This window comes from Lampris incognitus, chromosome 10 (genome assembly GCF_029633865.1).
Source record: "Lampris incognitus isolate fLamInc1 chromosome 10, fLamInc1.hap2, whole genome shotgun sequence".
Taxonomy (NCBI): domain Eukaryota; kingdom Metazoa; phylum Chordata; class Actinopteri; order Lampriformes; family Lampridae; genus Lampris; species Lampris incognitus.
Window position 1 is genome coordinate 25,758,003 of NC_079220.1, and position 13,058 is coordinate 25,771,060.

Genomic DNA, 13,058 nt, shown 5'->3' on the forward strand with positions numbered 1-13,058 from the left:
ACTTTCAGGTGGTATTATTTCTACTTGATCAGTAAGTAACAACCTACCTACTTATTAATACTACCGGATGTTTACTCTGCTTTTATCGTAGCACTGAGATCGGGGTTTCTAGTTCAAAATGGGATTCTTACAGTTGTATTTATGCATGCTAAACAATCCAGGTCTTTCAATCCAGGTCTTTCAAGGATGAGGATTTGGACATCCTTGATAGGGAGGAGTGCTGGTTTGAACAGGGAGTCACAGAGGCCATCTATGTGAAGAGGGAACGACCACCCCTGAACCAAGGGGGGGGGGGTGCTTAAGAGTACATCTGTCGCCACCTTAAAATGCTGTGATTGCAACTATTCCTAATCCTCTGTGTATAGTACACATGGCCATTGTAACTCTAGTTAATGTTGCGGCAATTTGCATATGTAACCAATTGTTTTCGGTCGTTACGCACTGCATTGTTTATAAGGGTGGGGATACCTGGTCACTTATGCCCCTTTCATGGCACCGGGGCTCAACTTGACTTGACTCGCAGAGTGTCATTTTCCATTACCGTAACAATGCCCCCTCAGTGTAGCTGGTTTGCATTGATTACGTACCCGCTCCAGTTTTTTTTGAACCTCGACAAAGGTGGCACCAGAAAAGTGGTAACAGTTACCAAAATGCTGGTACTTTCCAGTAATGAAAAACGAAAAAGGCGAGTCGTGTTGAGCTGGTACCATGTAGTGGAAAAGGGGCATTAGATGAGTGATGAAACATTTCTCTCATTAAATGTTATGTCCAGATGAACTGACTCAACTTTCTTTGATTCTTACGTTGTCTCTTGCTTTTGGACAATAGCCAGGCTGCTAATAAATGGAATGCGATCCAGTTGTCTTTGCAACAGCGGCGCAAATGATAATACCACTTGGAAACGCTAGGGGGCGAAAAGTTGTCTACTTCCATTTTCCATCCATGCATTATCTTAACCGCTTATCCTGCTCTCAGGGTTGCGGGGATGCTGGAGCCTAGTCCAGCAGTCATTGGGTGGCAGACGGGGAGACACCCTGGACTTCAAATTTAAACTTTGTAACTAAAAGAAAGATTGCAAACTATGTATGGAAATACCTTTGCAAAAATGTTGATATTTATTATAACTTGGACCATAGCCTTCCTTGGGCTTTTCTTGTTGTTGGTCACATCTTCAAATAATGTCACTTTCATTTAAGCAGTTTCCACACAATCTGTAAAAAAAAGCAAGAAACACTCACCTTGCAGGTGCTGCCATCTGCTGCCCCTCCGCTGCTCAGGTAGCATCAGGTAGGGTTACATGCTGTATGACTTCAGGAAAGTGCAGGTAGATCTGCAGCAGCAGGTTCTGGCACCGCTTGCTCATTGGACTGAAAAGGACGGCGAAGTATATGAGAAACTACAAGGAGAAACTATAAATCACACAGATGATGCCACTTAAAGACTAAAACATAAGCATTTCACCATTAGGATGGTCAAGTTTCTATTTGTGAACGCAACCACTCTCCCCTCATATGTCTGGACACTAAATAATTAAAACTCAGTTTTGATCCCAGTGGTGTACACTGAAACATAATTGGAGGATATATTTTGTGGAGCTATTTGCAGAATATTGTTTGAGCTATATCTGGAAGTTTCATGGGCACACTGGTATTAGGGGTTCTCAACCAATCATGGGGACAAGTCTCCAAACGTGGTATCAAGGACTGTTTATACTAGGGTATTGTGACAATCAATTGATCACTTTTTTCTGATTAAGATAGATTATTTGCTTCCCTCTTAATCCGAAGAAACTGTGGTCAGCAGTTGACAAGCAGACTCAACAGAGAATAATGAATTAAAGAGCGCAAGGAAAAAAAGAACTAATAATTAATCTTATGTATATAGGAATATATATATATATAAAAAAAGATTAATAATTAAAAATATTAATCTTAATATTCCGCTCCTAATTTGTTGAGCACTTTTATTAACACCATTGATGGTTTCCGAAAAAAAAAAGTGTTTTATATGTATATATGTATATATATATGTATATATATGTGTGTATATATATATATATATATATATAATAACCTTTTTTTACCGTCAATTATTTTATATATATATATATATATATATATAAAACAAATGCATAATACAGAGTAAGGTGTGACAAAGGATACCATTCAAAAACAATGTCCTATCTATCTGAGTCATAAAAAGGCAGAGCAGTAGCATCCAATTCAGAGGTGGACAACCCGGCTTCAGAAAGTAAAGTCCTGCAATGTATTTGTTCCACCCATGCACTACACCAGCTGAATTTAATTAGCACACCTCTTCAGCCAGGTAAATCACCTTGTTTAGTGAATGGCTAGAACAAATACATGGTAGGATTTTTACTTTCTGAAGCCGGGGTGTCCACCTCTGCCAATACTGTCAATTAAAATTTTAAATTAACTGCCTCAAAGTATCAATGGTACTCAGCAATCCAAAACAGTCAACAGCAAATACAATAACCATTCCAGAGAATGGAAGTTTAAGTGAGCATTGAAATAAGGGTAGTTTTGCCCCCCCCCCTTTCACCCCAATTGTATCTGGCCGATTACTCCACTTTTCTGAGCCGTCCCAGTCGCTGCCCCACCTCCTCTGCTGATCCAAGGAGGGCTGCAGACTACCACAATTCTCCTCTGATACATGTGGAGTCGCCAGCTGCTTCTTTTCACCTGACAGTGAGGAGTTTCACCAGGGGGACGTAGCATGTGGGAGGATCACACTATTCCCCAGTCCCCCCCCCCCCCCCCCCGAGCAGGCGCTCTGACCGATCAGAGGAGGCGCTAGTGCAGCGACCAGGACACATACCCACATCCAGCTTCCCACCCGCAGACACGGCCAATTGTGTCTGTAGGGATGCCCAACCAAGCCGGAGGTAACATGGGGATTTGAACTGGAGATCCCCATGTTGGTAGGCAATGGAATAGACTGCCATGCCACCCGGACGCCTGAAATAAGGGTAGTTTAAAGAAGATCAGCTAGTATGAGACCACGGATTAGTAAGCATGACAAAGCATTTCCTCTTGTTTCTGTCTGTACAGGACAATAGTAGACCCTTATTAATCTAAACTGGGCATGTGAAAATCTGAATAATGAAATTCAGAGGTATTCCCTTTAAGTTACTGAAGTCTCATGAAATCCTCTTACTAGCTTAGGCTCTTGTCAGGCTCATAAGACATACTGTTGACATACTAAAGAGTTTATTACCACCAGCACTGCTTTACGCAAACTGGGACGACCTTGTCCAAGAGCAAAGAGTCCACTCGCTGTTCAGTAGTTGATGTGTAATTGGAATAAACACCAGCTTAGCTGGCCATAAGCCTCCACAAGAAGAATGTTTGCCATACAATCAAGTGTTTATTCAACACAAGGCTGGATCCTTTACTTTCAAGACCATTTTATCCAGCCATGTTTTCAACAGCAACCATTTTACCAGGCAGCTTAGCTGTACTTAAAATATTGTAATTCGGAAGCTAATTTTGCTTGACCTTGGCCAAAGTTTCCTCATTAAAGTGGTTTAATAGCCAGAGACATGTTCATGAAAGAAGGTTTTGCTTCCACAAAGAGTTGCACCCTGATCTCTGACAGCTAAGTCAGAACAGGAATTCAAAACACAGGCAAGTTTAGAGCTTCAGCCTTAATCCTCTTGGCTTCATTATAATACATTGAGCTTTTAAAGAGATCACAGTACAGACGACTTCTGCTGGTTTTAATTTCACACCAATAGACCTAATTATCGAGTTTTCCCTGGTCCACAGCATTGTGGCTGACAGAGGATGTCTGAAAAGTTCATCTGCCGTGAGAGGGGGGAAATCTGGAGCGATTTACACCCAGTTTATCAGCACGGCACAACAGGAAAAAAAAGATGCTCGTTATTCACACTAATTTAGAAAGAACAAAATATGTGTCTAACTGAACAGCATGTGAGGACTTTGATCAACCTTGTAGGACAAAATATGGCAAGCATATGTGCCTTCAACTATAGAGGGAATTGAGAGAAAAAAAAGAGGAAAAATTGTGAGAAAAAAAGAGAGACAAGATAAAAGTGTCTGACTAGGGTTAAGTTATCCAGTGGTAGGGACTAAAGACTGGTCGATAGCTAATTACAAGTAAACCCCCTTACCTGTCCCCCCATTTCTTTGTGCAGTTGATGAGGTACTCTGAGACTTTCTTGATGTTCTCCAGGTCCCCGCTGCAGCAGGATTGAAGCAGAGGCAGCCTGGACTGTATGAGGGAACAGGAGGCCTGGTCCAGGGTGTTCTTGTCTTGGGGTGAGATCTGAGCGTTCAGCTCTGACTCTGATAGTATCAGGTCCACCAGGCTGATGAGTTCTTCTGGGTTCAGTCGTAGGACAAACTTCTCGGTTTTCTTCTGGGGAGTCAAAAAAGGGACAAGCGAGAAAACAAATTCATTAAAAAAATGACTCCCAGGGAAAATGTATACATCATCAAAAATGTAAATAAAAGGGGGACAATCTGGACTTTGTGTCTTTGAATAGAGGCTTAGGAGCCCACCTGAGGGATCTTCTGGTCACGGCCTTGCCAGATTCGTGGGATGTGACTGCAAGCCCAAAGAAAATCCAGGGCTGATGATGGGTCCAATCTGACAAAACACACAAAAACCATTAAACATGAACATAACCAGTAAACATAATTCGGACAACAGTCTGTTGCTTAGCGTTGTTATAGTGGTGATATTTCAACAGGAGTGTTTCTACCTTTCAATACAGTTCACAACTGGTATTACCACTATCCCACTACAAGGGGTTGTTGCCGTTTCTTTACTGTCTACCATAAATTCTCTAATTCATCCATCCATCCACTATCCAAACCGCTTATCCTGCTCTCAGGGTCATGGGGATGCTGGAGCCTATCCCTGCAGTCATTGGGCAGCAGGTGGGGAGACACCCTGGACAGGCCATCACAGGGCTGACATCGACACACAGACACAGACACACACAGACACACACAGACACACACACACACACACCTAGGGACAATTTATTACAGCCGATTCACCTGACCTACATGTCTTTGGACTGTGGGAGGAAACCGGAGCACCCAGAGGAAACCCACACAGATACGGGGAGAACATGCAAACTCCACACAGAGGACAACCTGGGATAACCCCCAAGATTGGACCAACCCGGGGCTCAAACCCAGGACATATCTGCTGTCAGGCAACTGCACTAACCGCTGCACCACCGTGCCACCCAAAATCATCTAGTATCATGTGAAATTGAAAACACTTGCACTTGCGTGAGACAGCAATTGACTCAAGGTTATGCTGCAATTTGATATCATCAAACAATATCAAGTGGCTAAACACTGACACCAAATGTTACACTGTTGTTGAGAGGCATGCTATTGAGCACTTTCATTCCTTTTGCCTTGCTTCCAAACTCTAGCGCTGGAAAAATAACATGGTCTTTCAACTTGTAATAACAAAACATCTGTTTTGGCGAAGTTGAATAACAACTAGTGTCCACTGCCACAAGCCCACCATTTCTTAGGCTTTGCGTTGGCTTTAATCTACTACAGGCACACAAGATCACAAGGATAAATTGAGGGTTTGACAAATGTGGCTTACCTCTGGTCTCTGCGCTTGCTGAGAATAGAAGCGATACACTGCAGGAGAGTGGTCCAGTTGGACTGATGCGTCAGTAGGGCTAAAAGGTAAGGCCTGTATGAGGGGGTGCCTTGTCCCTGAAATGACATAACAGGATGGAATGATGCATCAGTGCTACATTGACAACACACAAACCATTACCGTGTGATAACAAGCCAATGGCTTTCCTACCTTATTGAGGGCAAACAGCAGTTTCTGTTGAAGGTCTGGACACAATGATGTAACCTCAGGGTCGAGATGTTCCAGCCAATCAACCAGCAGCCCTGAACTCAGCCCTGTCTTTGTAACCTCAGAGCTGCTGGAAAAAGGTGAAAATAATTGGCAGGTTAACCAGTGGCAGCCACATTAATTTTGTTGCACAAATTATGTCATAGAATTACAGATTTTCCTCTCTGTTTGTTTATTTTGTCCACAAAAGGTTATTTTGTCTCATAATAAAGGGGATTTGCAGCACTATTGACAGGACAGATGTCACACTGTCTGGCATTTTCATGTTCACCAGACTGCAGCATTGGATGGCTTATAACACAGTGTTTGCAACATGTCATGTTTCAAATTCAGCATTTTTTTTCCCTAAAGATTGCTTTACATTCCATGCAATTGAAAGTTTCAACGAGTTGAAAGGTGATGCATCATGGGATGAAAGGACTTGTGTTTTCATACTGCATGCTTTTTTTCTTTTTTAAAGAACTAAGTACCATGGTGAAAATGACTACTTGCAAGTGTGGTGTAAGAGAAAGCTGTAGAATGTTTAACAGTTGCCAAGGTTTGATGGCAAAACAGAGTAAAGGAAGTGAACCAAAGGCATGTTGTTTTGGATTTACGTAGATGACACTACATGCTTCAAATTCAGACTGCAAGATGGGATTTTTCAGTTGTTTCAAATCATATTGTATTCTATCAATTCACGAGACAAGCATAATTTGCACACAAAAAAAATTACACACACTAACAAATCTTACCAACAAAAGAAATCTACCTGGCCATCCTCACATAGCTGCTTAGGGTAAAATCTTATCAGGCTTCATCATACCCAAATGGTAGTAGCCAAGTGAATACTGAGATTGTGTGGTTTGCAGTTCATGGTGGAGAGCTGTATTTTCTTTAACTATGTGCAACTGCTCCTTGGGTAGCATCAATGTTTCATACACACCTTCATACCCCTGTGCTCCACACCATATCAGCTGCAAATACATGCTTCATTTAACAATAAAGAACGCTATATACTAGGGGTGGGAATCTTTTGGAATCTCACAATTTGATTTGATTTCAATTCTTGGGGTCACAATTCGATTCAAAATCAATTTTCAATTCAAAAGGTTTCCGATTCAAATCGGTTCTACATTTGGTACATAGGGGTGCTAATTTCAGGATCTACTCCAGTCCACTGTGTGCTAAGAAAGGCGGTGTGGCAAATGATGGCATAAAAGCAGACTAAAGTGTGTATAAGATTGTCGTTTTTATATTTGAAAAAGTTATAATTGATTGCAATAATGTGAACACACAAAGGCAAACCTAATAATTGATTGCAATAATGTGAACACACAAAGGCAAACCTAACCTTTCTCAGTAAAAAATGGACGCGGTGGTATGTCATACTTTGGCTCAATTGTCTGGATCATAAATCTAAAGCCTTCATTGTCGACTATGCTGTAGGGGCATAGTAGGTCTTTTGAAATGAAACAGGTGATGGATCTAATTTTAGTTTTTTTTTGCCCGTTCAGAATTGGCTGGGAGTTTGGTAAAGTGGTGCAGTGTGTGTTGGTTGTTTGTTAATGTTGCAGGAGGTCGTTGTTCCACTTCTTTCAACTCTGGGTGATGGCGTATGATGAAAGACCAAACATTTGTAGTGTTCCCGAAATACTTCACCTTCGTTTTGCAAATCTTGCATATTGAATGAGTCATGTCAAGCTCCTTCTTCCCTGGGAGATTGTAAAATCCAAAATGCGCCCAAATGCTTGCCTTAAATGATGATGGGACTGTCTGAATTTTTTGCTGCTCCATTTTCATAAAGGCTACCAAGAGCTAAACATTAGCAGCGACTGACTAGCCACTGTCGTGTTTTCCGGAAGCTGGAACAGGTGTGCGGCAAGCCAACATTGCCAGCAGTGAGGAGGCTACTTAAGACTGAAAAAAAAAAGTCTTTAAAAATCGATTTTTGGAATTTGGGAATCTATCCACAATCGTAGATGATAAGAATCACGATTCTTAAGTGAATTGATTTTTTTCCCCACCCCTACTATATACCATGACTATTCCGCCAGCTGGTTATGGAAGGATGAGGTCTTTTTCCACGAAGGACAAAACAACTGCAAAGTTACTTTCCACCATTGTATCTGGGAATAGCAAAGGCAACACTGGACTAGTGGTTTTTGAAAAGTTAAAAAGCGAAAACAACTGCAATTTCCTCTAGCTGAACTGAAAGAGTTGATCATGTTGTTTTAGCGTATTTAACAATGCCAGCTTAAAAAATTGAATTATAATTGTGCTAAATTCCAAAGTCAGTCAGCAGTGAGGGCAGATTCCCATCTGCAGAGGCTCGGTCTAATGAACAATGTTGCCATGGTTGCACTGTCACAGCCAATTCAGAGTATTTTGATGAGAGTAGGATTTTCACAGGTGTACATGAACAGTCACCAGAAAATTGCAAAAAATGAATACAACGTTTCTAAAACAAATCCCTAATAAACTCTTAGTATGTACATAGCCACAAAGGCAACAATCATTTCAGGTTGCCATGTGTAAATGTTTCTTGCGTGACTTGAGAGGGAGATAAAATTGCAGTGCTCACTTGTCAGAATCGGCTTCCATTTTCACAGCCCGCTCCTCACTCTCCTGAAGCAGCAATGAAATCACCATGGCAACAGGACCAGCCGTACCATTCTGTGTACCAATAGTCATTAGCAGAGACAGCAGCTCCTCCAAATAAGGCGACTTCACCTCCATCAGCCCCTGTAACACTAAAAATAAATAAATAACAGGCTTGTTAACTAATTTTGCCATTGATACATCCTTATGTAACCACGTGAAAAAGTTTCATGTCACAACAGCTTCTCTGGCTTGATGGATGCTGCAAAAGACAAAGGATCAAAGGCATCTTTGCTAATGCAGATTTGTTCGGTTGGAAGGAGAAATACACTTTATGAATAAAAGGCAACATTGAGGCAGAGGGAATATGGGTAGGTCTGAAGAAACTGCCACACAAACTGCTTTTATTTTATATTTAATATTATATTCATGAAAAACCTGTATTATCCATCCATTTTCTATACAAGCTTAAACTGGTCAGGGTCATCGGGGGTGCTGGAGCCTGCTCCAGTATGCGTTGGGCTCAAGACAGGATTGATCCTACCCGTCCACTGCAGTGTGAACACATACATACACCCACTCGCACCTTAGCGCAATTAAGTGTTTTAGTGTTAATCAACCTAATCTGCATGTTTTTGGACCAAGGTACGAAAACAGAGTACTCAGAGGAAACCATCATATACACAGAGAAAATATGAAAATTCAACACAGAAAGGGCCAGGGCCAAAATTCAAACCCAGGACCTTGACGCTGTCAAGCAACAGTGCTAAAAACCGAGCCATCATGCTACCAAAACCATCCATCAATTATCCAAACCGCTTATCCTGCGCTCAGAGTCTATCCCAGCAGTCACTGGGCGATAAGTGGGGAGACACCCTGGACAGGCCACCAGGCCATCACAGTGTGGGCGGGTGGGCAAGCACGCACGCATGAACATGCACACGCGCCCGCATGAACATGCGCGCGCACGCACGCACGCACGCACGCACACACCATATTATTTTAAATTCTATTTTTGCTCTTTTGTTGGTGGAGGACCTCTGTCTGTTGAGCTGCTCTGGCACTCCAACCCAAAAAGATAACAACAGCAGAGCTGTCATTTGCTCAGAGTGATCAGACAGCCATCAACCTGTGCCCGAAAGCCTAATAACACCGCTCCCTTTCCTGCTACTGATCCTGTCCCTCCTCCAGTCATCAACCCTGATGAATCCTGGGTCTGGCTAGAGGCCAGACCTAAAGTCTCGGTCAGCTCTACTCTGTCCCACATCCCACCACCAGCCCTGGTCCCTGGCCAGCAGGGATGGGTACCGAAACCTGTATTAAATGGGCACAGTGGCCCAGTGATTAGCACTGTTCCCTCACAACAGGAAGGTCCTGGGTTCAAACCCCAGGCCATCCAAGGTCCTTTCTGTGTGGAGTTTGCATGTTCTCCCCGTTGTCTGTGTGGGTTTCCTCCGGGTGCTCTGGTTTCCTCTCACCATCAAAAGACATGCATGTTGGGGTTGATATTCCTGTCTGTGCCCCTGACCAAGGCAATAGGAAGAAATAACTGGAGTGGGTCCCCGGGTGCTGCAGCTGCCCACTGGCTCCGAGCTACACAGCTAGGATAAGTTAAATGCAGAGAGTGAATTTCATTGTATGTAAGTACAAGTGACAAAATGTATTCTATTCTAAATTATTAAAGACTGTAGTACTGATAAGCTCCGACGTTAACCGTTGTGCAATTGGTATTGGAGAAATTAAAATAAATTTCCTATTTATTTAGGCTACATAAACATTATCTTACACCTTTCCTTTTATCACAATCTCTGTTTCTAACTTGAAATAAGATTAAGACATTTATCTATGAGGTATTTCAGCTATTCTCGTCCAGAAGAGATCATTCTCTCTCTGAGCCTGTCATCTGACTGACTGACTCACTCACTCGCTCAAAGAGCCTGCTCTGAGTAACAATGGCGGAGAGAGACCTAAATGGTCAAAAGTCTGGTTATACTTCACTAGAGTCTATGCTGACAATGCTCGTTGCCACATATATCTTATAAATCCATCCATCTATTATCCAAACCGTTTATCCTGCTCTCAGGGTCACGGGGATGCTGGAGCCTATCCCAGCGGTCCTGTTTCAATATTATATCCTTCTCTCACTACGATGTGTGACTAATGTTTATCTTGTCTCTTTTCCTATGTATGTGAATGGTGTGATGTGAGTCTCCCCTGTATGCATGTGTAGTCTGTCTTCCTGTCAGGTCTACATGGTGATGGTGGTCGCGTGGCCCAGGTCCTAGGCTGTTCCGGTGGCATCTGGATACTGCTTGGCATCCTCCTCATCATATTCTTCACATATCTTATAATTCCATTATAATTCTGTTATCCTCTTTCAATGTTGTATTCTGTAAATTGTGTAAACACAACATCCCTTGGATGTCTGTCAGTCTTGTGAGAAAGACCCCTCCTCTGTTTCTCTCCCTGAGGTTTCTTCCTATTTTTTCTCCCTGTTACAAGTTTTTTTTTTTTTTTTTAAGTGAGTTGTTCCTTATCCGACGCGAGGATCTAAGGACAGGATGTTGTGTTGCTGTAAAGCCCACGGAGGCAAATGTGTAATTTGTGATAATGAGTTATACAAATAAAATTGACTTGACTTGACTATTGCTCATGATAACCTTCACTCAGTGATCAGGCAGAACCTTGGCGCCTTATCCTTGTCTTTTAGGTCTAGTCTGCATAATCTTGGTGTGATTTTTGACCAATCCATGAGTTTTGATGCTCATATTAAGACACTGACATGATAAAGTCTCTTTCACTTCAGAAACAGCCAACTCATATCTGTTGTGTCAAGGGCTGAAATGGAGATGCTAATAAATGCTTTTCCCTCATCATGTTTAGACTATTGTAATTATCTACCTGCCTTAATAAATCTTCCTTGGACCATTTACAAACCATCCAAAATGCTGCTAATAGGCTTTTAACATGGTCTAACAGATGGTCACACATTACACCTAGTTTAACCTCTCTGCACTGGCTTCCTGTTAATCTTCAAATTCATTTTAAAATCTTGGCGCTCACTTATAGCGCCCTACGGCCAGGCTCCCCATTACATCATGGACCTTCTGAACAACCACACCATGAGCTGAACTCTTAGAAGACCCTGGTTAGAGGACCTAAGTGTCCCTCAGACACATTTTAAGACTCGGGAGATCGTGCTTTCCAGTTGGCAGCACGTATGCTTTGGAATAGTCTCCCAATAAGTTCTAGTTGTGTGGACTCTTTTAAAAAGCTGTTAAAAACCCATCTATTCAGACAGCATGTTTAGGTACCATGTGGTATTTTATGTTTTAACTTGTGTTTATCTGTTTCCTCTGGTGTGTTTTATCTGTGAGCTTTGTTTTATTTATTGACTGCGAAACATTTTTATCTGTTGTTTATCCTTGTTTTATTTGACTGTGAAGCACTTTGTGACTTGTGTCTGTGAAAGGTGCAATATAAATAAATTTTACTTGCTTACTTACTTACTCATTTCCCAAATAAATAATAGCACATTCACTTGTGCACCATAAGACTGGTAATAAAAACATAATATAACCTTTGCCAATGAGCTCAGCCTCTGCATTACATCTTTCCCCGGCCTTCAGCATGGCGATGACCGCTCTCACTGGAACCTCGGTATCCTGGCGATATGCCAAAGCCTCAGCCAGGTGAAGGAAGCCTGTACGAACTGTAAAACACAACAAAGATCCTTCACTACTTGCCTCTAAGATGAACTGAACAAGTTAGTGTCTGAAAAAAGGTAAGTCATAGAGGTGCTCACCGTCACCATGCCTATGTTTGTGAGAATATTGGCCAGCAAAGGATTTGAGTAGGGTCTTTAGTGGTCCAGCTTCCACATTTGGGTTCTCGAGCCAGGTCAACATCTCCACAATGACTTTGAGGAATAGTGTGGAGAAGACAATGTCCTGGGAAACGAGACGCTGAGAAGGGCAGATATTGGAAGAAGGGAGAGGAAAGAAAGACACAGATTAAATTAACTGAAATCGGTTGTATCTCAGTTCAGTGAATAAGCAGACCATGTAATGTTGAAATTGAAGGATGGGGGTCACAGTTTTTGAACCCAAACCTCATCAAATGGCTATTGGTCATCATTTAAAATCGCACAGACGAAAACTTCACCAGTCACTTCAGTATTGAGAAATTTACCATTTTGCTGACTTTTCTGGAAGTCCAATGGGGGAATCATTAAAGCATTCAAAAACCATGATATAGCTAATTTTTTTTTCAAAAACAGCAAATTCACAGTACAGTCAGTGCTAGTTACAGACACATAATTCCAAAGGCCAGTACAGATTTAGAAGGGAAATGTATATACAGAAGTGTAAAATAGATATTTTAACGTGATAAATATCGTGATTTGCAACTATACTTTCTTTTTTTTATCCCTCCCCCCTTTTCTCCCCAATTGTACCCAGCCAATTACCCCACTCTTTTCAGCCATCCCGGTTGCTGCTCCACCCCCTCTGCCGATCCGGGGAGGGCTGCAGACTACCACGTCTCCTCTGATACATGTGCAGTCGCCAGCCACTTCTTTTCACCTGACAGTG

At 42.0% G+C, this 13,058-nt stretch overlaps 1 protein-coding gene across 1 annotated transcript in view; it reads right to left on the reverse strand.

Moving 5' to 3' along the window:
- The window catches only part of ints1 (integrator complex subunit 1), a 57,699-nt gene that overhangs the window by 1,732 nt on the left and 42,909 nt on the right, over window positions 1–13,058 (reverse strand). The window contains 9 exon segments of the mRNA XM_056288378.1: window positions 1,239–1,276; window positions 1,279–1,367; window positions 4,154–4,401; window positions 4,545–4,632; window positions 5,620–5,735; window positions 5,830–5,953; window positions 8,450–8,618; window positions 12,047–12,178; window positions 12,272–12,431. Of these exon segments, the coding sequence (XP_056144353.1) occupies window positions 1,239–1,276; window positions 1,279–1,367; window positions 4,154–4,401; window positions 4,545–4,632; window positions 5,620–5,735; window positions 5,830–5,953; window positions 8,450–8,618; window positions 12,047–12,178; window positions 12,272–12,431 (1,164 nt within the window).